This window comes from Corvus kubaryi, unplaced genomic scaffold (assembly GCF_017639235.1).
Source record: "Corvus kubaryi isolate FWS band 111438036 unplaced genomic scaffold, C.kubaryi_AGA036_p1.0 split1-37296, whole genome shotgun sequence".
Taxonomy (NCBI): Eukaryota; Metazoa; Chordata; class Aves; order Passeriformes; family Corvidae; genus Corvus; species Corvus kubaryi.
In genome coordinates this window covers 18,378,913-18,404,363 of record NW_024582075.1, presented here as the reverse complement: position 1 = coordinate 18,404,363, position 25,451 = coordinate 18,378,913, and the positions used below count along the sequence as shown (strand labels likewise).

The window sequence follows — 25,451 nt, the reverse complement described above, 5'->3', positions numbered from 1 at the left end:
GTAATTTCTTCAGAGAAGGTGTGGCTGTGCCCCTTTTGGGACCTGCACAGGGAGAACTGCTGATGATTTTCTTTACCAGATCCCTCCTCACCCCAACCTGAGCATCCCCCAGCTGCCCCACCATCCACACCACAACCCCAAGACAGGGGTGAGTGGTGTCTGCATGTCCCTTTCACCCTCCTCCACAACCTCACTTCAAACCAATTCTAGTTCCTTGGAGAAGGCCATCCTTGACGTAGCTAACACAAATATTACAGCAATTTCACTATGGGCAACTTTTACAGAGCCATCATTATCTTTCCTCTTTTCATTCTGTCATGATGCAAAACAAGACATAGCACCCCAGGCTGGGCATGTAAGAACAGACCAGAAAAAGTTGGTTTAATAAATATCCAAGAAAAGTAACCAGTGGTCTTCTTGGGAGATGAGGATAAAGAGGCCCTTGGCATGCTACCTGTGTCATTATGTGTGAACAGAATAGAGGACAAAGCACTGGGGCATCCTGACAGCCAGCAACAACAGAGGAACACAAACTCCCACCCTGCCCAGGAGCTGCTTGCTCTCCATCCCAGGGGATCCCTTGAAATATGCAGGCAGTTTACGGAAGACAAGCAGAGACAAAGATGTGCATACTGACTAAAGCTTCTCTGGCATCAGCATTGCAAGCAGTGCAGGGAAAGTCCTAGCAAGGGTAAGTAGTATCAACAAGAGCTATCGAGTGCAGAGCATGTACTTACACCTGCAGAGATGCCCTCCTCTACAGCAACAAAAAGCCCCCAGTATATTGACAGTCATCATGGGAATTTTAGAGTGTGGAGCAGTGTGTGGTGGGTGAGCAAATATTAAAAAATAACCATGTAAAATATGACAGTAAGTCATCCATGGCTTTTTCCCTTATGACTCGTGGTTGAAGCTCTTCTTCTTAAGTCTCTGAACTTTTATTCAATTCAGAAGTTAGTAAAATTTCAGAGATTAATCTTTCTAAAGAGAATTGAGTCCTTCCATTACATGAGGCATTTAAAAGAGGTAGTTTGACCACTTTTCCTGTGGCAAATGGAAGCAAAAGCAGCAAAAAATACAAATGTATTATCCACAAATTTGCATTTATGTGATCTTATTACTCAGTGAGTCACACTGATGGCAATCATTTGACAAATCTTCATGCAGGACTGTGTGTCATTTATGCAGTCCAAAACAGTGTGGGAACACATATTAGTGTTCTCCTGGTGTGAGAACATATATTAGTTTTAAAAATGAAGAGATGCAATTGCTAAGGGAAACAGTCACAGTATCACTCAGCAATATACCCAGTTCACTCAAATGCCACTGAGCTCTGCTAAACAGAAAACAACATTGTGTAAGCAGATTGTTCTCTCTTTACACCATCCTTTAAAGAAAAATTAAATTCTGAAAACTACTTCAAGCTATCTAAAACTACTTCTGATGTGAAGAATGAAGTAATGCCTGCGGATGTATGTATCTACCAGGAGACTAAAGAGTTCTATAGTAGCTAAGATACTTGACTTAAATATTTTAATCAACTGAGACACCAGCTCCTGACAGTGAAAGATTAAGAGATGTCTCCATCCTCAGCTCTTTTGAAAACAAATTCCAAACTCATATATTCTAGTAGAAGCGAAGTGAAAAAACTTAAGACTGCTCATGAGGGAATGGCCCTCCTTTTTTTTTTTTTAATGTTAGGTATGAGACAAGTAACACACTTCTAGTACTGAAAACAGATTTCTACTTACTCAGACACAACACCAAGCATCCCCAGCAAGCACTATAGCTAGAAGTCCATTCTTCAGAACTGCATGTCCTAGAATTTTATTTGTAAACATTTTTAAGTCTACATTATCTTCTTGCATTCACTCATTTTGCTTTCACCCAGCTGTAGTAAAATATCCCTCTAAAGCTAAGAAGTGAATGAAGAGTACTGGAGAATATACAGGGCAGGAAGTTCAACTCTAAATTGCAATGAGTAGAGAGATAGAAGCTTCAGAGTAGGTTTTCAAAGTAGTGTCACAGAACCCAGTAACAAATCATGCAGGGCAGCCTGAACACAGTGGAAATGTCCAGTTCCCCAGATCCTGAACTGGCCTAGGAGATCTAAGAGTTCAGCTACATCTTTCAAACTGCTGACTATGTGACCAGACACTGCATTCACAGCTTTTATGCCTACAGCACACACTCCAAGTGATCTTGCGCCTCTGCTACCTGTGTATTTTTAGTTTCATTATACAACAGGTTTAGGGGTACCTGGGATGGGTGCATACATTCAAAAATCACAAAGCAAGTGGAAAGAGATGGAAGACAGTTTAATAGTAAACACTAAACATTTTGTACTGTGATTACATCACTGGCAATAATCACTATTGCTTCATTCCCAGTGGATGAGAGTTAGCAAGAGAAAGCACTAGGCTTCAAACACGTTTCCCATATCCCCACAGTAATGATTCATGTAGAACGTAACAGCCTTCTGCGTAGCTGCATTTCTGCAAAGGTACGTGATCTTGCTAACATACGTTCAGCCAAATCCAAAATCAGAGAATTTTGTTTGATTCTACACCGTAAAGGCTAATCTTTAAGCAGTAGGTCAGCTGGAGTTCTTAGGAAGACTTCAGGGTTTAACTGTTGCATAAACTGCAAGAGGATAGAGAAACTACTATAGCCCATGCCATTCAGTCTTTTCTATCATAAAAACCTTGCAGGATGGAAACAGACATTTAATCTTTTTTATAGTTTGATGTCAACTGTTTCCTCGTTCTCCTCTCACAGTGGCTGTGAATACTTCTTTGATGGTCTCCTTGTCCAAGTTCCTGCCTGTGAAGAGAAATAAAATATCTAACTGTATTTTACAGAGCAGTACAGAAAACCACATGCGAGTAGCAACCTGCTTCTTCTCAGCTAAGAAAATGTCTATTATACCAATGAGTGATAACAGCAGTATGAAAATTAAGGCAACAACAGACTTCAACCTGCTCAAGTAAGGGAAAGGAGAAAAACGAGGTTATTTTTGGTCATAAAACACTTTGCACAGCAAATAGAAATAAACAGAAAATAGAAACATAGAACCTCAGCATTGCAAGCTTTTCAGAAACAAAACTGATTTAAAACATTTTAATGGCTGTAATAACCTTCCTTACAGTTACTGAATATTTGATCCAATATTCAAACTACTCCCATCACCCAATTTATAATTATAGATTTAAAAAATAACATTAAATATGCCAACATAATTTATGAAAACTTAGTATTTTATTTTATTTTGGTGGCACTAATAGAGATAGTGTAGACTCCCCTCAGCTGCAATTTTGAACTGCAGGAAGTTTTGATGGATAACCCTTTGAGTGAGGGTTATGCTGAACATACTCACTGCACTTATTCTAGCCAGGTTAGCCTGATTGCTTTTCACTGGCCAAGTCAGAGGACTGCCTGTGAAAAAAACAAGCTTCTTAAACTCAAGAAGGAGGTGTGTAACTTCCTCTTACCAATTAGGACCAGTCTGTTTGTTCTCTTTTCATCTTCTTTCCAGGCTACAGAAGTCTCTTCTAGGTCATAGAGCTCATGGACACCTTGGACTATCACTTGATGAGATTTGCCTTGAATAGATACCAGTCCCTTATCAGAAAAATAACTGTTAGGGTATATAAATAAAACTTTAAAAATAAAATATATAAGAGGGGAAATAAAACTTTCAAAGTAGTTCAAGCAGGGAAGAGTATTCCTGGCAACTATGTACTTGTTAGTCAAAATAAACATATCATATCAATCATCACTTCTACTCATTAACATCTATTTTCACATCTCCTTATTTTGTTAAAGACTAAGAATTACACTTTACCTTCTGCTCCTTGTTTGGTCAGTACCTAGCCTGCTCAAGCAAAAATTAAATGTCATCATCTACTATGCCTCTTTGAATACATATGTGGAGTTTGACATAGGAGTCCATGAAAGCCTGCCTGCCAACAAGATGATGTAAAATGAACAAGAATGTCTGATTGCAGATTATTCCAATTAAGCTCTTATGCTCAGCATATATACTTTTCTGAAACAGAATCTCTGAATATTGGAGAAAGAACAAACATTTGTGAAGTAGAACAACTAGCAACAGAATTAGAAGGGATTACTGTCAGAATGAGTCCATTAACCCACATATCAAAAGCTCTATTAAAATAGTTTTCATTACTTCACAGTACAATGTTCTAAAATATTTTAGTGGAACACATTCTGTAAAGCATGTCTTATAATTCCCTAAAGAAAAAAAGAGTTAAAAATATTTCATTAAAAAAGTCTCCGTTTGACCTATTAGTTGGAATTCTATGACTATTACTGCCGAAAGGGTTATGATTGCAGATAAAATAAAAACAAAAAGCAACAAACTTTGAAACCCATTCTGTAATTAGTTGCTTGGGGTTCATTTGCTTTGGTGTATTTGTCTGTGACTGAGGAACAGCACACATCACAGGCCTCACATCTCAAAGTATTAGTTTGGTTCTAATGCTCAATACAACAAAAACGTACTTGTGCCTGGCATTACCGCTTTTCAGGTAGCTTCAGATACATCAGTGGCTACTTTCTTCCATTTGTCAGGAAGGAGAAGAAAAGGCTACTCTAATTTTGTTGCTGAAAAAGCATGAAAACAACTTTCCTTCCAATAAAATTTAAAAAATTATGTTGCTATATATGATGCACAAGTGTTCTCAGGAAACAAACCAGAGCTTTACTTTCTTTTATTTCTTACAGCCTGCCAAATGACTGACTGGATTCTCATTTTTTCATCATTTATTTGGCTGCTTGATATAAGGTAAATTAAAATAAATCCTGAATTTTCACCTCTACTCCTCTCAAAACCAGGCAAATGAAACACATATGAAGTGTCCATGAAGATGAATACTTATGAGCTGCATCTTTAAAACTACAGCCTGAAAATGCTGTAAAATGTTAACTGTAGACCAGAACTACTATTGCAACCCTATGTGATGCCAAATTGAATTTCTGCATATTACGGTAACAATTTTAAGTACACCTAGCAATCTACAGGATCCAGTCTATAGTACCCGAACACTAGATATGTGAGATGGATGATATCTTTCAAAGCAATGGAGGTGGAAAATGAAAAGTGATTTAACTGTGTCTTGATTTTTAACCCTGCCACTGATGTTTGGAACTGTACATCTGCCCTCTCCATTCAAAACAAGTAGGATCAATGTTTGCTCCTCTACCTCCTCTTGCTATCTTCTGAGTCATTCATGGAACAACAACTTGCTACTCTCCACTTCATCTGCTCTGCTAGAGTGATCCAGCAGCACCTTTGATAGGTCTGTAACTGACAGCACACTGCAGTTTTTTAGGTGTAAAGATGAAAAGTACAAAATAAGGAAGCTTGGAATTTCTGACTAACCTTCAGTCTTATGATATCCATGGTGCACCCATTCTTATCTTTCAGAGCCTTCTCCCATAGAAGATTCTATGAAAAGAAAAGTTGTTTCCATAAACAAAATGGCATGGGATGAGTTTCTATAAAAAGCCACAATAATTTTTTGAGTTAACAGTGATGTATCACTTACCTGAATAAACAGATTTAAGTTTTCTTCTTTTATATTTCCTGGAACTTCAAATGTTACTGTAATTATAGCCTGCAAATGAGAAGACACACTTCTTATTACCACACTGAATAAACATCTTGTTACAGTAATTTCAAAAAGCGTTCTTTATAACTTGGCCTCATAAAAAGGCTAATATATGACAACATCAAATTAAGAAAAAAAATCTCTACTTCTGTTCTGCTCTAATTTGCTAAATTAAGCTCTACTTTTTGTTTCTGTTTGGGTCTGCACTTACAGGGCATACACAATGCTTTGAACAGTTGAATGCCATTAGCTGCTACCATGTAATTCTTTGCTGTAGAGACTATTATGATCAAGCTTTCAAATATGGATAAGAATGCTATTTTCTTGGCATACTGATCTTCATCACAATTCTATAACAAAAAATAATCAACATATATGAAAAGCTGTATATGGACAGACTATGTAGGAACAGATCTAGAAAATAAAAATGTCTGAAGTTTTGTTCCAAAGCAACCTCCAGCTTACTGCTCAGGATCAATTATTATCAAAAGAAAATATAAAAATAAAACCTGTAGTTTAAAATTAACCATTTTTTAAAAGACAAAATAAGTCTTGTTTTTGTAACTGTAACTGCTCAATGGTACAGAAGAACAGAAAGATTTACTTCCTGTAATCCTTTCACACAACTACTTTCAGATGACTAGTCTAACTTTAAGAAAATTGAAGCACCAAGCAGCAAATGTTTGTCTAATGACCAAGTAAACTTATCTAAACAACCAAGACCTAACACCCTGCGCAGCTTCAAAGCACAGCAGACAGAAGTTCACTGTGCTCCAAGCATAGTGCCGTTTGTTTCTGTTGACCTTCTACACAAAGATAATAAGCACACTTTATCGTCCAACAAGGACTTGCAGCCTACTGTGAGAAGTGTTCTGCCCTCATTTATGCCTCAAATGTCTCAACAAACATCTTAAATATGTGGGTGTTAAACTAAACAGAGATAGTAAGAATGAATTAATACAAGGATGCTATAACTCATAACATTCAGGAAGACTTCTACTTAACTTTTTTATCTACTTTAGTGATCTATTAAGACTCTATAACTGAGCTTATTAAGAATTTTAATTAAACAAAAACTATCAACTTAACATTGTCATCGTAATTATAACTAAGCATGAACTGATTTTATATTTAATCTTTAGTTCCAAAATTACATTATATTTGCCTTTTCCTGTTTTCAGCACTAACAACTCCACAGTTAAAATACGCAGTTCAAGAAGAAAAATACAGGCATTGTATGTATCATATTTTGATCTGAAAATTAAATTTAATCATCAAAACTATCTGAAGGAAAGCACACTTTTCTAAGACACTTAGAAAAAATAGAAGTTTTTACTTTTTGCAGCCACTCACGGGACTTGTGGCCTATGGTTGAACCCTACCCACCTAGTTTGGATACCCCAAGGAGGACTGTGACCCATAATTCAACCAGAGAGATTTTGTTTTGGACAGAAAACTTACAGGACAGACTGCCTACAAATTTAAGACTTTTTTCTACAAATACTTTAAAAAAAAGTAGTCCTATTTGTTTCACTAATACTCTCCATGTGAATCAACAAATGACATGACTGTCTGGAGCACTTGAAGCTTATAAGCTATTTTTGAAAGTGAGGCTCAACATAGCCATTTAGAATCTATCTACAACAAAGCACATTCCTTTTGTGTAATCTAGGTAACCTTCCAAATACCTTAGAATACGTTACTCCCTTACTGAAACCTTCTGAAATGGTAACAGAATTAGCATGCAATATCGAACAACCCCGTTGCTGCAAAAACAGCAAAGCAGCAGTTTTGGTAATTACCTTATCTAGATGTGCATGTGTTGTCTTTACATGCTCAAGCTTTTTCTGCAAACTGAAAATAAGTGAAGTTAAATGTCGCATTTGAGTAGGGTGGGCACAATGTCATTATTATGAAATTTTAAAAATTCCAGTATTGCAGAGCAAAACTGAAACATCAAAGAAAGACTATATATTCAGAATAAGATTAAACTGTTAATTCAGTTTGTCATAGGTTAGCAAGCATAGTCCCGGAAGGGATGTCCTTGCTAAGGGGTGCTTACAGTTTCCTCTGGGAACTGATAGAACCTATCAGCTGGCCAGTTTGAATACGGACAATTCTCTAAGCCACTTAAAGTTGTGATCACCTCTGTGATCCACATTTAAGAATAGGCAAACTCCCCCTCCAAGCTCTCTCTCGTTTCCGGCGCTGGCACAGGTGGCTGCGGGCCCCGAGTGGGGGCCAGCGGGCCCGGCCAGGCCCTGCTTGGGCCAGGCCGGGCTGGGCCACGGCCATCCTGGAGCCGATGGACCTGTTCCAGCCGTGGAACCCCCCCCCACTGCCTTGCCGTGGGCAGCCGGAGCGGCTCGGCTCTCCCCCCTCTCCACTGCGATAAGAAAAATTCAACATTCCAGCTGCAAAGCTGCAAGGCCGAGGTGAGAGTAACCCTTTTACTGCTGGGAAGAGCTGAAAACCTGAGGGAAGAGAGAGAGGAGATGCTTAAAGCTGAAATTCTGTTGTGAAGCTATGATATACCAGAGTATCCTGTTGTAATTCCATGAAGATATGGGGGGTGGAGTGTTCAACTCGTGAGCAAAAGCACCTGTGCTGAGATAGGCAGATGCTGACGCAGCTGTAATTTCATGAGAAGTTTGGACAGGGAGAGATGAACCAGATGAGGACTTTTGCTCCAAACGGGAAAGGAGAAAACCTCAGTCCCTAGAGATGCTCCCAGAGATAGTCCTAACGATGAAGATGATGAAGACCCTTTGCTCCCAGGGAAGGAGAAGGGCCTCTGTTTTTGTTTCTGAACGGCTCAACCTTAAAATTGTACCCCAAAAAACTTCAAGAGTGGACCCTCGAAAGCAGTTGCGGGAAAAGCTGCAAGTCGGGGGAAGGGACTCACACGCAGGCAGAGAGACTCCTCTTCCTAAATGGACTGAACAATATTTGGAAGTGGGCGGCTGTCTCGTTGTGATAATGTTTTCATAGCATGAGCAGGAAGAGACTTCTCTTTCTAAATGGACTGAACAAGGTTATTATGGAAGTGGTAAACAGACTGAACATCTGAAGGGTTGTCTTTTCACATTGTCAGTGGGAGAAGGGAGGAAGGTGGGGGGAGGAGGAGAGTTCTGAAGGTGGTATAATTTTTTTTTTTCCTTCTTTTAGGTCTGTTAATAAACTTCTTTATATTCTTTCAAGTTTGGTGCCTGTTTTGCATTTCTCCTAATTCTTATCTCACAGCAGATAAACAGTAATGAGTATTTTGGACCAAACCACTACACAGTTTTAATTTCAAAATAGAAATGTTTAATTATATTTGTTTGATATAGTTAATTGTTTGTGTTAGAAAATTAGGGTTTTTAAAACATAATGAGAATTATAGTCCTGATTTGCAGTACCTTCAGCATTAAAAATATTTATACCTCAATGAATACAACACCCTTGGTACTCCTTTGTGCAAAAAAAGGGCAAACTACATCATTAAAGCAAGCAAGAAAAAATAAATCACTAGAATTTATTAAGTTAATAGATGTTGATTGTTTTAAAAAACTTTACAAGTATTTGAAAATCAAGAAGAAAGGAATGTACAAAGCCGTTGCTTATGAGAACAAAATCTGTAACACTAAGTGAAATGCTATATACCAGCTTCCACTTCTCAGCTGTAGAGCTCATTTCTACTGTGCAGTGTGCCTGCTAAGTTAAAAGACATCCTCTCTACTTGATAAAGGAACTTGGGGACTTCTTTCGTAAACTAATATATAGGGTCTTAAAGCATCTTTTTGGGTGACAACATGTAATTTTACTGTGGCTTTAGATTTCACATCCACATCTGTCTTGATTAATCAAGATAGCACAAAATTTCTTCAAATACCATCTTCTGTACTATTTCTGTTTTCTCTCTGTCTTATGAATAACACGCAGAGAAGAAATACTGCAGTACAAGTCACTACGATGACAACTCTCTGCCACTTCAGAAAAGATTGCCCATAAAAATCCCTCCTCCTAATTTGATGACTGTAAATTTTAAGAAGCCTTTATGGTGGGGAAAAAAGGCACTGTCTGCTACAGAAGTAACATTTCACATTCCTACCTCTCCCATCTGCCTTGTTTTCCTGTCTTATTCTCATACTGCCCTTCACAGAATCCAGAATTCTTGATGTGTTTCCTGTGACTTGAGGGTATATACAGACTACAAGGTTCTACCACTCAGTCACACCAATCAGATGTTGTATCTGTCTGCTATGCTGACAGAAATCCTTACTGCTGTTAAAAGAACAAATTTATTAATGTACTGGTGTGTAGTTGTGTTCAAGTGATGCTGGATGCAAACAATTTTTCTGCTCTGTCTTGGGGTGACTTTATGTTGTATCCCATATCACTGCCCCATGCCCAGAAATTAATTTTGTGCCTTTCTATAACTTTAAACTGAGCCTGAAAGGGGGGAGGAAAAACTGAGCAGAACTTTTTCAAAGCAGTTTCGCAGTTTTGTTTTCATGTTTCATGGACACAGAGGTAAGGACTTCTCTTGCTTCTAACAGCATCGGCGGAAGCAGGAGGAGGCAGCTTGCTTTCCAGCCAGCTTTCGGCCAGTTTTTCAGCTTCTCTGTTCTCCGGAGAGAGACGGAGAGTTGGACTTTTGTTTTTTTCTGGAATTTCGGATTTCTTTCCCTTTTTCTGCTGGACTGTTTCAATATCAGAACACATTGGGAGGACTTTTCACCCAGCACAGAGGGCCTGAGCCTGGGCCAAGTCCCAGCTCCAAGGAAGAGGGAAACCAAAGGGGGGACTCTAACATTTTCCCAGGTTTTTCTCCACAGCGAAAGATTTTATTATTTAGCATTATTTTCCTTTTCCCGGGTGTTTGTTAAACAAATGGGTTTTATCTCTTTCACTTTCCATTGAAGAAAAAGTTTCTTTTTTCCCGAACCTGGTGGGGGAGGGGTGGTTTGTGGCCTGCCTTCTCTCAGAGGATATATTTCTAATTTGTCCAAACTGGCACATGCTCAGATGATGGCACAGAAACCACCACTAATATTTTATGTAGGACTTTCTGTACCTATGAACTAAAAACGGGGTAAGCAATTTTGCTGTGCAAAGTTCAAACATAAAACAAAATAAAATAAACTTCATTTAAGTAGTCTACAATCTTCTTGGTACTTCTAGAATTTGTCTTTAAATGCTGACATTTTAGAGTGTTTTCTCTGTTTTAATACCAAATATTGAGAAGCTCTAAAGTAACTGAGTGAGATAGGAGAGAAGACTAGACTGAGGACAGCAATAAAGACTTTTTGTCAGCTCCTTAAGGACTTTCTCAGAAGTGCTGTGGACTGCAGCACTTCCTAGTAAACTTTGCAGACCACCACCTAATACTACAAGTAATCAGATCGAACTGTGACTTGCTGTTATAAAGAACAGTCCTTTTCTGGCTCATATCTTCTTCCTGCTTTATCCCTGTTGTGTGGCTCCAGAATTAATCAATTCAGTTAATTGATCCTTAAGCATGAATTTAGGATCTGGCTTTTGAACTACTAATTATCTATTGCATCTGAAGGATGTATCAGCTTCCCTCCTCCCTTTCTTTTGGATGCCTAGTTTGGTATTTCCCTGATGCTGCCATTGACAGCAATTTTGAAACAAACATTACAGTATTTTACTGATCAGACAAAAGCCAGTGCCAGCAAAAAAAAAAAAAAAAAGAAAACAGCTATCAGTTCAGAGGCAAATCTCACAAGTACATGTTATCTAATAGAGGTTACTAATTTGCATGTCCTGCAATTTCTCTCTTCTGTGAATGAGAAAGTGGCTCCATTCCATTATCTGAAGTGAAAAGTGTGCATCCAGGAAGAAAAATGAAGCTGATAGTGCCCTCAACTGCATATTCCCCCCTTTCCTTTATGATTGCTCCAGTACTCCTCCCTCTCTTTGCTGAGCTTCAGCACACACAATGAACAAAAAGACCTTTTCCCCTTCCTTCCCATTTTACTTCTGCACCCATCTAGGATGCTGAAGCATGCATTTGGCATCAAAAAACCCCAGGAATGAGAAACACAGTGATCAGAATTTGTAGAGCCTCTGTTTGCTGTGGAACCTCAGTCCCTCACTCTCTTCTGTGAAATCTAAGGAGGCCTCCAATCCATCATGATACAAAGAAGAACAATTTTGAAATGCTTTAAAAGAACCAGAGAAGTATACAAATCTACTCCAATACTGATATTTAACAAAAACTTGCATTTTGGGGAAAAAAGCCAACCAACCACACACACTCTGTCAAATTTACTTTGTAAGATCAGAAAGGTTTTTGCAGGCATTTGAAGAGGAAAAGAATTCCAACTGGTAATACCACTTACAAAGCAATTATGTGACTATCCTGGTCTAGACACAACAGACTAAACTAGAATTTGTAACAGAAACTCAAACACAAATTTGAGCCAGGATTTGCATGTGTCTGTTTCATATACAGATATTTTTTCTAATAGAAGACAGCAAAATTATCACCATACCTTACTCCAGATAAACTGTCGAAAGCATGTAGGTCCAAGACATTAGAGAGATCAACTCTAAACAGAGGGGAAAAAAGAAAGCTTTGTATTTTTGGTGTATTTAAATATCATGTTTTAAAGATGTTCACTGAAGCTTATGTTTCTTTTCCTGTCTATCACACTAATGCCATTAACACTTATCCTTATTTTTGGATATCAGTGGTTGGTACTGTCTTCTACAAGGAAATGCTGTGTTTATTTCCACAGTAATATGTAAGAACAGAAAAAAAATTTTTTTTAAAAATACAGTAAAATACAAGGTATTTCCAAAAAAGATGATAAAATCCCTTATACTGGATGCCTGAATAATAAATGATTTTCCCTAAATGAGAAAAGGAACCTTGAGCCTCTCAAGACAGACACAAACCCCTGGAATATATGTAGCTTATACTGACACACTGTTAGCAAACGAAACTGAAATAACTTTATGAAGCAAGCACAACTACGAGGAATTTAAACTCTATGATTTGAAACAGACAAATGAAAAGTGTTACACAGAATAGGCAGTACTGATAATACCTGCTCACAAGAATGGCTACCTACAAACTTGCATAAGAATTTTTTCTTTACAAAGCAATACAGACTATAGATTTCAATGCTAATAGCAACTGATAGCTTTTCAGATGCAGTTAATGATGTGACTAAATAAAAAGAACATGAGAGGTAAAAAAAAAAACCACCTCTGGAATACAACCAGAATTATTAAACTTTTACATTCAACAGTAGTTGTACCAAGCAGTTTCTAAGATGAAAGATTTATAATGTAATATACAAACAATTCCTGTGTAAAATTCACGACCACCTCAGTGCTAGTTTTTCTCAGCAGTGTTCTACAAAATCACACAGAAACCCTCCCTTTTAAGTGTGGGCTTTTGCGGGACAAACCCCCCTTAAAAAGGGTGTGTCATAAATAACATTCTAATAAATTAATTTTGTGCTTATTTCACTTTTGGAATGTTTAATAATGGAAGAGACCTTATGTGACATTTGCAAAAGAATATTTACAAGTAAATAAGAATTGTCATCAAGGACTGAATCTGAAGTTCACGCTATCTCACACCCAAAACATAGCACTAGCTGACATCAGACATAGAGTACTGTGAAGAGATCACATATTGGATCTCCCACTAAAGGACATTTAAAACACAAAGCATGTAGTTTAATATCTTCTTCAAAATTAGTCCTGTCTGATGACCCAACAGCAGCAAGTGTTTTTCTCTACTATTTCCAACTACATTTGACAATAACTTTAAAAAGCCAAGTATACTCCATTAAGGTTATGACTATTATCTTCCCTTTAAATTTGCTTAAATCAAAACCCTGTATTTTAGGAACATTTACCACAAGAATCCACTAATTGATGTAAAAGTGCACAAATCAGTCCTTGCAGTCTGGAAGATACACTGCTCTCCTAATGCTCCTGGGAATACAATATCCACTTAAGTCCTTATTAAAAAAGAAACTCGAGTCAGAATTTCAATTAAAAATAGCAAAAACAGTGCAATGATTTTTCTCATTCTTATAACTTCCTTCCCCTGCTTTCAAAGTCATTTTGTAGTAACAACTTATTTGCAGCAGCAATTATGAGAATAATATTTAAGGTGACACATTAAAAGGAAAGCACTGTAGTGCACATGACCAATTATTGGCTCAAAACCAACCCGGGCTTGCAAGCTGCTCTTCATTTACAAGATTGGTTGTGGCCAAGAGTGTCCTGAGGTACATTAGCAAGAGCACTGCCAGCAGTTCACGGAAGGTGATCTTGCCCCTCTAGTCAGCTCTAGTGAGGCTGTGCCTGGAGAGCTGTGCCCAGTTCTGGATTCCTCAGTACAGGCAAGATATGGAACTCATGGAGGGGTCCAGGGGAGGGCAACAGAGATGATCAAGGGACTGGAGCACCTCACTTATAAGGAAAGGCTGAGGGAGCTGGGCCTGTTAAGACTCAGAGAGATGACTGAAAGGGAACCTCCTCAGTATATACAGGTGTCTGCAGGGAGGTGTCAGAGGGTGGAGCCAGGCTCTGCTCAGCGCTGCCAGGCAACAGGACAAGAGGCAATGGGCAGAAACTGACACACAGGAAATTCCACCTGGACATGAGCAAGAACTTCTTTACTGTGTGGGTGACCAGGCACTGGAACAAATTGACCAGAGAGGCTGTGGAGTCTCCCTCATCAGGGATATTCTAGAACCATCTGGACACAATCCTGTGCCATGTGCTCTAGGATGACCCTGCTTGGCAAGAAGGCTGGACCAGATGACCTACTGTGCTCTCATTCAACCTTGACTCATTCTGGGATTCTGTGATATGAGCACTAACAATGAAAAATATAAATTAAAAAAACATTTTTACTTCCTCAAAAAAAAATTCCAGATGCTTATTAATAAAATAAATTTTGGATTAAATATTTCAAATTCAATAGTTTTCCTTTAATCAAGCTGATCTAAAAGAACACTTTAAACTGTCACAAAAGAAGCAGGATCTAGTACCTAGTAATAGTGGCCATTTAATACCTTGATCTTTGTGTCTCTAGAATTTTAACAAGTCCATTTATTGACCTAAAATAAAACAGAAAAATTTTTAGATGAAAATACAACTGTGATATATTGTTTGAATACATTAAACACGAACAGCATCATGTGAAATAGCCCAACTCTGTTACCAACTTCTATATCCACCAGATATTTGGGTTGAGATATTTGGTTTCCACCCACAGCTGGGGAACTTCATGAGTTCTGACAGGATATCACCAGGGAGAACATCATTTTCCTATCCAAAGCTCTTACCAATACACTCTGCTGCATCTAAGCATTTTTATTTTCATATAATTTTCAACTAATACAGTTGTAAAGTATTTAAAAATTTTTGTGTTTAATTTGGCTTATCATGGTATTGATAGAAAGAGTCATCACTAATCTGATTCAGACCAGGTTCTTCTGCTCCCAATTGGGACTTCCTCCATATATCTCTGCATTTGCTACTGGACTCATATTTACCAGTAGATTTTTTTTCCACTTCTGCTAATTCTGAAAAATGGCAACAGCTGCTCAGAAATGGAAAAACATGAACACTTAAGACAAAGGCCTGTACTTAGTACATAACATCAAATCCTACCTAGATAGGCAAAATGTGAAGGTTGTGTAAGCACACAGGAATACCTTTAGAAAGAGGCAGTCTCTTTTCCCTTATAAGCGTATCAATTTGTCTCAATCTAATAATGAAATATAATTTCTATTCTAAGAACAGGGAAGAAGTAACTATGTTTAAATTAATTTTTGAGGCAGTACAGTGTTACAGTTATGCCAAAAGTTTCATACCTCACAGATGTTCTGACTTTATTCAATTCTTCCTCTGAAACCAAATCTGTTTTATTGATGATTACAAGATCAGCTAATGCAACCTGCCTATGTATGCAGAAAAAAAAAAAGAGAAAAAGACAACACGAACAAATACTTTATCTGTAAGGCAGAAACATCATCTCTCCTACAGCCCCAGAAGATAGTATCAACCTTGTTAGTACAGAAGGGCAAGCATTAATCAAACCAGAACATCATGGAAAATGATTAAAGTACTACTGGCTTCTCCTCAATGTGTTCTTCTGTGCCCTAAGAGACTAAACCAAGGCTTGCTAGATTCTTTTGTTTCAGGGTTGGTTTTGTTTGTTTGTTTGTTTGGTGGGGTTTTTTATGTCATCTAAATCAAAGTGCTTAGCGATTTAACAACTTCACAAATTCCTATTTGTCTTCCATGTAGTCCTTGGAATGCAATTATTTGAAGTCTCTTTGCTTTATGAAGACTTCAATTGTTACAATTACCCTTAATTATTGTGGCAACAAATCCAGTAAAAAGTGTTCCTCTATCTCCAGTTCTACTTCAAGCATGATAGATCCCAACATGAAACTTTTAATTCCCCCCAACACAGGTGCTTCCCATTCAATTAAATAAAATCCCACCACTATTACAATAGAAGAGTCAGATCTTGGCAGAGAGATCAAATGGAGCATGAAGTTACTTTTCTGTATTTTACCTCATTACACCAATCTATCTTGGTTTAAGCAAAGCAGGAGAAAAAAGCTCTATAAAAGAAAAAGAATCCATCTCCAACGAATTTCTACACAGTGCAATTCCTAACTGTGATATATAAATTAATTTCTACATCCATACCGAGATGCTTCATTGATAAGGCCTTCTGGTTTCACCTCTGTCAAGTGCTAAACAAAAATTAAAATAATTAATCAAATTCAAATTAAATTTAAATTCATTTGCAATTAAAGAAAGTCAAACCCAAATCAGCTGAGGTCTGTTTTTCAACAAAGTATTGAGGAAGATGGCATTTAGAATCTTTCTGTTAAATTATGGTGAAGAAGTACATTTATACATTCACCATTACAGATATTGTAACTACCTTAATGCAAACTCTTCTAATTAATTTTATTATTAGAATACTAAAAAGTTGGAAAACTTTATAGTATTTATTTAAATTGCTTTTCAGCTTTACAATGAAGTAAAAAAGTCACCATGACATACAACAACAATGAAAAAATATATCTGGAAGAAAATGAAGGTTCAGTAATTTTACAAATGAGTTTGAACTCAACCATGTTAAAACCCAGGCTAGGCTTACAATACAGCATTTCATATACGTAACTTCACACTCTTCTTCTTTGAAGGACTGTAGAAGACAAACTGTACTTTGATAGTAAAAACTGGTAACTTTTTCCAGGTTTGTATGAATAAACCACTGCTCTTTGGCAAGTTTGTCCAAGATCAGAAGCTGCAGGAGTCTCAGTATCATCTCCACTTGTCTGCCCAAGCTAATGTCTTCACAGAAGAATTAGTAAAAGGGAAAAAATACCTGTATCTCAAGCAGCAACATAAAGTTTAGCAACACAAAGCCTTATTTAATTTAGGCACAGCAACAGACGACACTGAAGCAGCAAAGGTCTAGCTACAAGTTATTTTCTGCCCACTCTGCCATGGAGGCAGTAATCTGAAGGAGATGAACATCACAGGCATCTGGAGGAAGTAAAACTTCAAACTGGTGCTGTAATATTAGTAAGAACTTGCCACTTATGCTTAAATCTCGGGGAAGATTAGAGTCCTGTGCATTCCTTCATCAGCTCTAAACACATCAGGAATATTACTTTAAAATTTGGGGTTCAAGTTACAGAAATATCAAATTAAAACTGGAAGCAATTGTCACGGGAAATACATAGATTTTAAAAAACCTAGAAAACTTATTTTTCCTTACTGGAATTATCAGGCATCTAACAGTATTTTACTTGAAAAACAAAAATAGGTTATTGCATATAGTCGGTCTCTCATGTTTAAAACAAACAAAATTATTTCCTGATTGTGCACAACCTAAGTGGAGCATAACAACAAGATGACTGTCAGGAACCTCTCCTCTGACCTTTTCTTTGTAATCCTCTGTGTATTGATTCCATTCAATTAATTTTAGGTTTGTCGCCCTGAAGAGAACAAATGTTAGTAGTCTAGATGTCAAGTCCTGGAAGTTGAGGACTGCAACTTCACCTGTCCAATTGTTTGCCCTCGATTAAAAAACTTAGTATTTCAGACAGCTGTGTGACAAACCCATTAGAGTGATAACCCATGGTATTAATTACCACTTCAGTTTCAATTTAGCTGACTGGCCAAGGGGATGTTTGTCAGCTTTTCTTGTGATGGGTTAGTTCTTTGAAGCATGACATACTTAAATTGCTGCCTATTATTTCAATGTCATTACCATGCTTTCAAAATTCTTTGAATAACAAGCAGTTGTTGAGGTCAAGCTTTGCAACTAGAGGAACTGAACAAGTTAGCAAGTCCTTTCATACAAGGAAAAAGTTGTTTACCTAGTACACAACTGAGAAAGTCTGAAGTTCCTACTATTCTGAGTAGAAGTCAGTGTTTTACAGGTTTACTGATTAGATAATGTTCGTTTTCATCGAGCTGTCAAGGGTAATAGTAGATAGAAAATGTGAATATTTCAAAGCATTTTTGAGTTGTTTCTGTTATACTACTTGAAAGTTTAAATATTTAAAAAACTAATTTTCAAACAGTAATAATTTAGTGCTGCTGTGTGGAACACAATTATATTTGACTTAAAGACAATAATTCAGCACTGCATAAAGAAAAAGATAAACAGAACAACATTTTTTCAAGCAATAAAACACATCTGAATGAGTAAGAGGGAACCCATCTGAAAAGGGGTTGACCAAAAACATGGTATGATTTCTTGTGCTAGTTGAGCTGATTTAGAAGATGGCTCCTGCTTAAAAGGGCCAGTCAACCCTCCCCCTCACTCTTCTACCAACTTCTCCACAAACATCCTTGCAGAACACAGTGAATGTAACTTGCCAAACTGGCTCGCTATGAGGTTAGAGTTGTTCTGTCCCAGTGCAATACAAATTGATGAGAAGACAGGACTGCTACCCTTTTGGTAACACAGCTATGAGATCAGCACAAATGAAAGGAGAAACTCAAGTAACCCAAACAAAAAACCAGGAAGAATCACTCTCTTATTTTTAAACCATTATTCTTCAGTTTTCTGAACCATTTGCAGCCATTGTAAATGCAGAAATACTAAAAACACTTCCACAGCATGTAATTTTTATATGATGAAGGCATTTTTTCTTATGGTCACTTTTTTTTGAATCCTGCAAAATCAATACCCAATCAAAGCAGTAACCTTCTAAGTTACTAAGCTGTAAATAATTATATTTACACCAACCTATTAAAAAAAAAAACCAAACAACTGAAGTATTTGATTTAATCAGTATTTTTGCTGACCCGAGCTCACTGTTCTGTATGTCTGTTCTTACATTATACTTTATATACAGATTACTCTTATTACCTGCTGGTTTTGTCTGCTTCCATATAACATTTTTATGTGAAGCAGTATCAGGACACCTGTGCTCTCATTCCTCTCCACCACAGCTGCCATTACATTAGCACCCTTCCCAGTCTGAGCCCTAACTCAATTGTTACTACACTGTTCTTAGTCCTCTCCTTCAAGTAACACAGACCAGTGACCAATTTCTCCAAATGCCTGCTTGGAATAAAAGCAAGATTCCTGAGTGAAGTGATATAGAACTAGAAGGAACCAAGCACTTAGCAAGCTGACAACTCTTGTCAGACATGTTGCTGTGTCTGTAAGAATCTGAATTCCTGCAAATATCAGTACTCCTTGTTCCCACTCAAAACATAGTAATGACGAAATACATCCTCATTCAATGTCAGAATTACAGCTATTGTAAAAATTAATTAACCCACATGAACATTATTGCAATAGCTGTTCTAATGCTGCAGTTTTAAACCATGTAACAAATCCAGTAACTTACGTTCAATCCATGCTTTGCATCAACAACAGACACAATACCTAAAACAAAATATTAAAATTGAATAGAAATGTGCTGAAAGCAGCTGGCAGTTTAATAACTTGCAAACCTCCTGTACAAAGGTAACAATATCAGCACATATACAACTAGTTGTAATAAACTGAAAGCATTGGAAGTATCTGCACATGTTACCTACATATTCTTTTATTCATCATCATACCTGTGGTAGTAAAATGTCTACAGAACCAGGTGAGATAAATTAGAAGGTAGATGCCTCATCTTCCACAACAGCAAATTAGCTGAGGTATGCTTTTACAGAATATTGAAACAAATTAAGGGACTAACTGATGTATGCAATTGTTCTTATTGTAAATGACCAGGAATTTGCAAGTCTCTGGAAGAAACTCAGGAAGCTCTTTCTTATTGAACTTAATGTTTCCTTCCTTGGCTAGATGGCTATTTCACAGACAGACCAAAATGTTAGTAGGGCATTTTTTTTAAGCCACAGTTACTTTTTTCCTATATTAAAAAATTGTTCTTTATATCATATCTTTATATGCTCATCTGCATATAATGATGATTTATCTTTCACTACTCTCAGGTTTTTATTGGAACACAGCAAATATTAGAGCCAACAAGTACAATAGGCAAAAGGCAGACGCATTCAGGTGTCGATACGTTACAAGTTCAGAAAAATAAGAAACCCTTTAGGAAACACTGCATTGCAGGAGAAGGGGGGAAGGAAGAAAGAGAAAAGAAGTGTGCTGTAATATTACTTCTAAATAAGGTTCTATAACATCTAGCTAATAAGAATTGTCCCCCCCTTACAACACAATCAAGATCTGTCCATATCTGATCCCTTAGAAAAACATTACCAACTTTTGTTGCATTTAGCAAGATGAAACATCTCACCAAGTAGATAGATAAAAAAGCATCAGAATAAGCAAGGATACCTCTGTGACCAAATATGGCAATGTGAAAACCAAGTTCATTCCCTTCGAACACTTTCTGAAACCTCGCCTTAAACACCAAGAATACATTACTCTAAATCCAGATATGAAATGCCAATACACAGGAAAACAAGCTTGCATTTCTTACCATCAAGATAGATGTCACTTCCCAGCTCAGAATCCACCCAGAACATGGAGGCCACAGCTCCTAAGAAGTGCAGTATATATACAGTTGCAAAACTGAGATTTTTCCAATAAACTACCAACATTCAGGTATTTCATAGAAAAACTGTATTTGCAGTGCTAGTAAGATCAGTAATTAAAGTCATTCCAACACCTACCACTGTCCACCTGAAGTGATCAGATGCAGTCTTTCAAACACCACTCTGTATCAAACCCAAATACCTTTTTGTCAGTTGTTCACAGTGCTTACTCATGCAAGATACAGCAAGGGCCACAATATGAAATCGTTTTCTGTTATCTATTGACTTTTTTTCCAAAAAGCTTAATAGTTTTCCAATTTGACTCAAGCAGAATTTGTGTGTAACACAAGCCAAATCAATGTCCTGTCTTTTGAAGAAAATTACTTTATAATGACAACTATTTAGCTTTGAGCTGGGAAGCACCAGTCTCCTGAAGGGGAAATAATTGAATTTGTGATGAGAATTTCCCTTCCTCTCCATCTACAACACACTTTTAATGCAGATGTTTTAGAGAAAATTGTTTTAGATAGTTATTCCTAACATGAGCTCAAGTTTAAACACCTTTTTATAATAAGTATTACTAAAGAGCACAGAAGGATTTTCTAAAATCTATTATTGCTCTTTAAGAAGAATGTATTACTCTGTTTCACAATGTATTTTAGCACTTCACAAAATATAAAGCCTATCACAACCAGTGTATCATACATCAGATGCTAACAATTTAGACTTTAAAAGGAGGAATGTAGAACATCAAAAGTTTACTGAAAACTACTAGTTTCAGAGTATCCTTCTCTTTGCTAAGCCTAGTGTCTTCTCTTGGTAGTAATATATTTTAGCTGGATTTCTGCTAAGCTTTAGATTCAATTTAGAGCAAGATCAACCAAACAATCCATCCACAACTTCATATTTGCACCTTAACCAATTCATTGGAGTCTCTACAACAATCAAAGCATAGGTGCCTGACAACTCACCACTTTATATTACAACTGTCAAACGGAACTAACTGGTGAGCAAATAAGCACTTCGTAAAAACAGAATAATTATCATGGTTATGAAAATTGTAATGTGAACTACCTGGATCTGCCAAACCAGTTGTTTCTAACAATATATAGTCAAATTTTCCTCTCCTTTGCATCAGGTTCTCAATTGCTTTCACACCACTGTCCCTGTAAGAAGAAACAATTAAACCTGAGAACAGAGAAAACATGCTAAAGCATATATTTAAATGTATCTTCTGATGCAGAACACAGTGTCAGTATCATCAAAGCAAAACCTCTGAGTCAGGACAGTCGCAGATTTACAGTCTACAATGAAAATTCAGTTATCATGTTGCTGGTCTAATGTTAGGCAAATTTTAGTTTGCTGCTCCATTTTAGTCTGGAAATAGCTATTTGCCTAATCCCACCAGGTGAATTAAACAAAGATTCGTTTTCAAACACTGAACTGTAAAGGACAGTAGGGCCGTGTAGATATGTAACTATTTGGTTTGGCAGCTGAAATTACAGAAAGAAGGGGTGAGGTAGAAGTGAACCATGTTGCCCTGCCTTTCTACCTCACCTACAACAAGATCAACATGTGCCATTTACTTAAATTAGAGCTGATGTCAGCCTGAAGCAGATGTATAGCATTTATATAAGAAACCAATGTATGTAAAACATAGCAGCAAGACAGCATTCCTTACACCCCAGAACAACAGAATGCAATAGGATCTTCTGTTTTCCACTTACCACCTATTACTATTTAAGGCATAAGACCAGTTCTCCCAAATTTTCAGGACGCACAGGCCATGACCTTTATTTACAAACTTAGCACAAACAATCCAGCATTCAAACAAACAGGGTAAAAAACATGTCAAAGAAGCAAATACTCTCTTGCTTTTTAACATGACCATCAGTTTACAGTTTTGGATATTGTTTCATTAGGTCAAAAAAGGTTTTCCATTTTCCCTTTCTGATGTATGCAATATTGAAGTAGTAAGGAATGTACAAAGAAAGCAGCAGAGTAAGTATTTAATGAGGAAACTGGGAAACCCGAGTCCTAGTCCCAGCCTACCTGAATCTTCAGCTCTCTACACGGAAGCATATAATACTAACAAAAGAGGGACAGCTCCCTACTCTACAATACCCCAGCGGTGTATAAGTTGGTATTTAGATTACTCTTCTGAAAGACACCAAGTCCAAATCCTGTAAGGCAGCAATAGGAAATAAATTTCTACCTCCTGAATTCCAATCCTGGTTTCATCTGACAAAAGAAGTCTCAATCAATTCTACCATCAGTTTCAGGAATCAAATCCTGGATGTCTTCTCCCTTCCTCAATTCCCCACAATATCCACTGTAAGAACTTGTACAATAGTCCTTCCTTACTTTACTGAACAGCACAAGCAGCCATTTCTGAGTTCCAGCCATTCTTCATAGAGCTCTCCCCCTTGACTGATTGCCAGAGATTTCTCCAAAGCACTTCCTGAAAATACAAATAGTGCTATATTTTTATTCCATAATCTTGCATGACAATGCCTGTAAGACAGAGATACGTGGATTATGCTCTTTTCTCCTGAGACCATGTTTCTGACATGTTCTTAAGAAATTTGTATTTTCCATTTAATGAGAAATTTAAAAGCCAAGACAAAGCTCATTCTACAAAGATCAAACCCCACAGGATGATGGTACATCACAAGTGCCACAAACTTTGTCTAAAAGAAAGGGATGCCAGCCTGTGCCTCCATACCAAATAAAGGCTCTGTCTGTATATTTCATTTTAGGCTCCATGACCAGAAAAGTGACATACATCTTTGTTGATGAAAACAAACACACAAACCCCCCCCCACAAACACAGTGCAAACTGTAAGCAATGTAAGCTTCTGACTGTGGTACAGATATGAAATTACAGCTAGAGCAATTAAAAATCCTGAAAGCAAAGAGTTCGAAGAACCATAGTCATCAAGCACACATCTCCCCATTTTCTTGGTCTAGGGTAATTTGTCATCTGTAAATGGCTGAGGGGAAAGGAAATAAAGGAAAATACTATCTACCAACACATTATTTTCATTTCCATTTGCTTGAAATGAGTAGGACAAATTGAAGTATAGCCCTTCCAACAGGGTGATATATTAATTTACTTCACTCTGAGGGCCTAAATTTATGTGCAAAACAGATTAATGCATATCACTATTTTATGAAAACCAGCAAAAAGTCTTTCTGCCCTTCTGAAGACTCCAAGGTATGTCAATAATTTCAGTAATGGATTTAAAGTGACAATAGTGTTGGTTTCCAGCAGTTTTAGGTACTTGTCATTATGTGGCAAAAAGAAAGGTTTCTGCACACTTACATACCTTCTCCGAATTCATTCAGAATAACTGCTATTCTTTTATTATGCTGTTCTGTCAGTATGTAATTTAGAAGAGTTGTTTTTCCAGCTCCTAGAAGACAGACCATATTTCTATTAAAATAATATTAAAAAAACCACTTAAATTTTCAAATAAAAACAAAATACTGTTATGCATGCACATGCGCACTTCAAGCAAATCTCTTCTAAATATCAGTTTTCATTCTAATATCCTACATTCTATTCTAATGATGTAGAAATTAATTTGTAGAGACATTTGACCCCATGGAACTATCAGGACATTAAATGTCAGTCTTTAATGACTCACAGTTTTTTCATTCATTAAGTGTCAGTACTCGATAAACTTAAAAGTTCCTTACTAGCTGGGCAGTCTTTTCCTAGAAAACTGACTTGCATGCTTCTCTTAACAAAAGGCACACTTAATCTTCTCCCTCTCACTGCCCTTTCTGACCAGTTCTGTCACCAGTAGCCACGGAGGTGCTAATAACTGCCTTTAAACGGGACATTGTTAATAAAGGTGTTCACAATCTCTGCGATACTCCCTTAGAAGCAGCACAAGATCACAGAATTCTCAAGGGTGGAAGGGATCTCTGGAAATCATCTAGTCCAAACCAGGTGATCACTACAACTAGGGAACCTTCCTTACTTGTCCTTCATTGTTTTTTTCTGAAACAGTGTGATGCAGCACGAAGTTACAACTTTCAGAACAGTGACGGCGATCCTAAATTTAACCAGCTCCTTACTGTCCATAACTGTGTGTAGAACACAGTAACTATACTGGTCGAGAGGTACGGGAAAGACGCCGAACCTCACGTTTTTCAGACTGCAATGCAGTCTGCATTTAACTGAGCCAAATATGTTGCACTATTCCGACATTAAGTGGCCAAAAGCCGTTCGTCAATCGTGACCTGAACGAAGCGGCCCCTGAAAACTGAAAGATAAAAGGAGAAACGGGAGCTTACGCTGCTGCTCAGAGTGGTCCTGCAAATCCACCTGGACCGGCCGGAGGACTCCGCGCAGCTCCGCCGGCCCCCGGGGCGGAGGCCGCCATCGGCCCCCCTGCTCTGCCCGGCGCCGAGCGGGCCGCCCCTGCAGCCCTGGCCCCACGGCAGCCCTGGCCCCACGGCAGCCCGCCCGCTGGCCTGGGCCTTCCCTGTCTGCACGCAGTCCCTGCCGCGCGCCCCTCACCTAAGTACCCCGTGATGATCGTCACGGGGATCTTCCTGCCGGAGCTGGCATCGGTCTCCTCCGCGCTGTCGGCGCCTATCGGGATCAGGTCGGGGCAGTCTTCGTCCTCCATAAGAGCGCGGACGGCCCCGACCCCGCCACGGGCGCCCACCTGACGTGTGACGACACGCCTGACGTCGCTCGGGTGGTGTCGCTCGAGTGGCGTCACCGGGTGACGTCACGCGCCACCACGCCTGGCCCAAACGGCGCCTCCC

The 25,451-nt window shown here is 38.0% G+C and overlaps 1 protein-coding gene across 3 annotated transcripts; it reads right to left on the bottom strand.

Moving 5' to 3' along the window:
• Positions 1-2,297: 2,297 nt before the first annotated feature.
• On the bottom strand, positions 2,298-25,451 carry LOC121657271 (COBW domain-containing protein 1-like). 3 transcript variants are annotated; one of them, XM_042012742.1, is made up of 15 exons: positions 25,198-25,447; positions 23,996-24,082; positions 23,031-23,127; positions 21,741-21,832; positions 20,612-20,671; positions 19,517-19,554; positions 16,338-16,384; positions 15,491-15,577; positions 14,687-14,731; positions 12,137-12,193; positions 7,436-7,487; positions 5,571-5,639; positions 5,405-5,470; positions 3,492-3,621; positions 2,298-2,823 (listed from the first exon to the last, which is right to left on the bottom strand). In XM_042012742.1, exons 1-15 carry the CDS (start codon positions 25,307-25,309, stop codon positions 2,750-2,752), a joined length of 1,113 nt encoding a protein of 370 aa, XP_041868676.1. In that variant the 5' UTR covers positions 25,310-25,447; the 3' UTR covers positions 2,298-2,749. The 3 variants fall into 3 exon arrangements, with proteins under 3 accessions (XP_041868676.1, XP_041868678.1, XP_041868677.1); XM_042012744.1 differs by lacking the exon at positions 2,298-2,823 and having other exon boundaries at positions 3,532-3,637; positions 25,198-25,451; XM_042012743.1 differs by lacking the exon at positions 2,298-2,823 and having other exon boundaries at positions 3,532-3,602; positions 25,198-25,451.

Coding starts and splice junctions, on each gene's coding strand:
- LOC121657271 (XM_042012742.1), bottom strand. CDS start 25,309: ATGGAGGACGAAGACTGCCCCGACCTGATCCCGATAGGCGCCGACAGC. Junction 14,732..15,490: donor AAAGTCAGAACATCTGTGAG/GTATGAAACTTT, acceptor GTTTTATTTTAG/GTCAATAAATGGACTTGTTA. Junction 7,488..12,136: donor GACAGTTTATCTGGAGTAAG/GTATGGTGATAA, acceptor ACTTATTTTCAG/TTTGCAGAAAAAGCTTGAGC.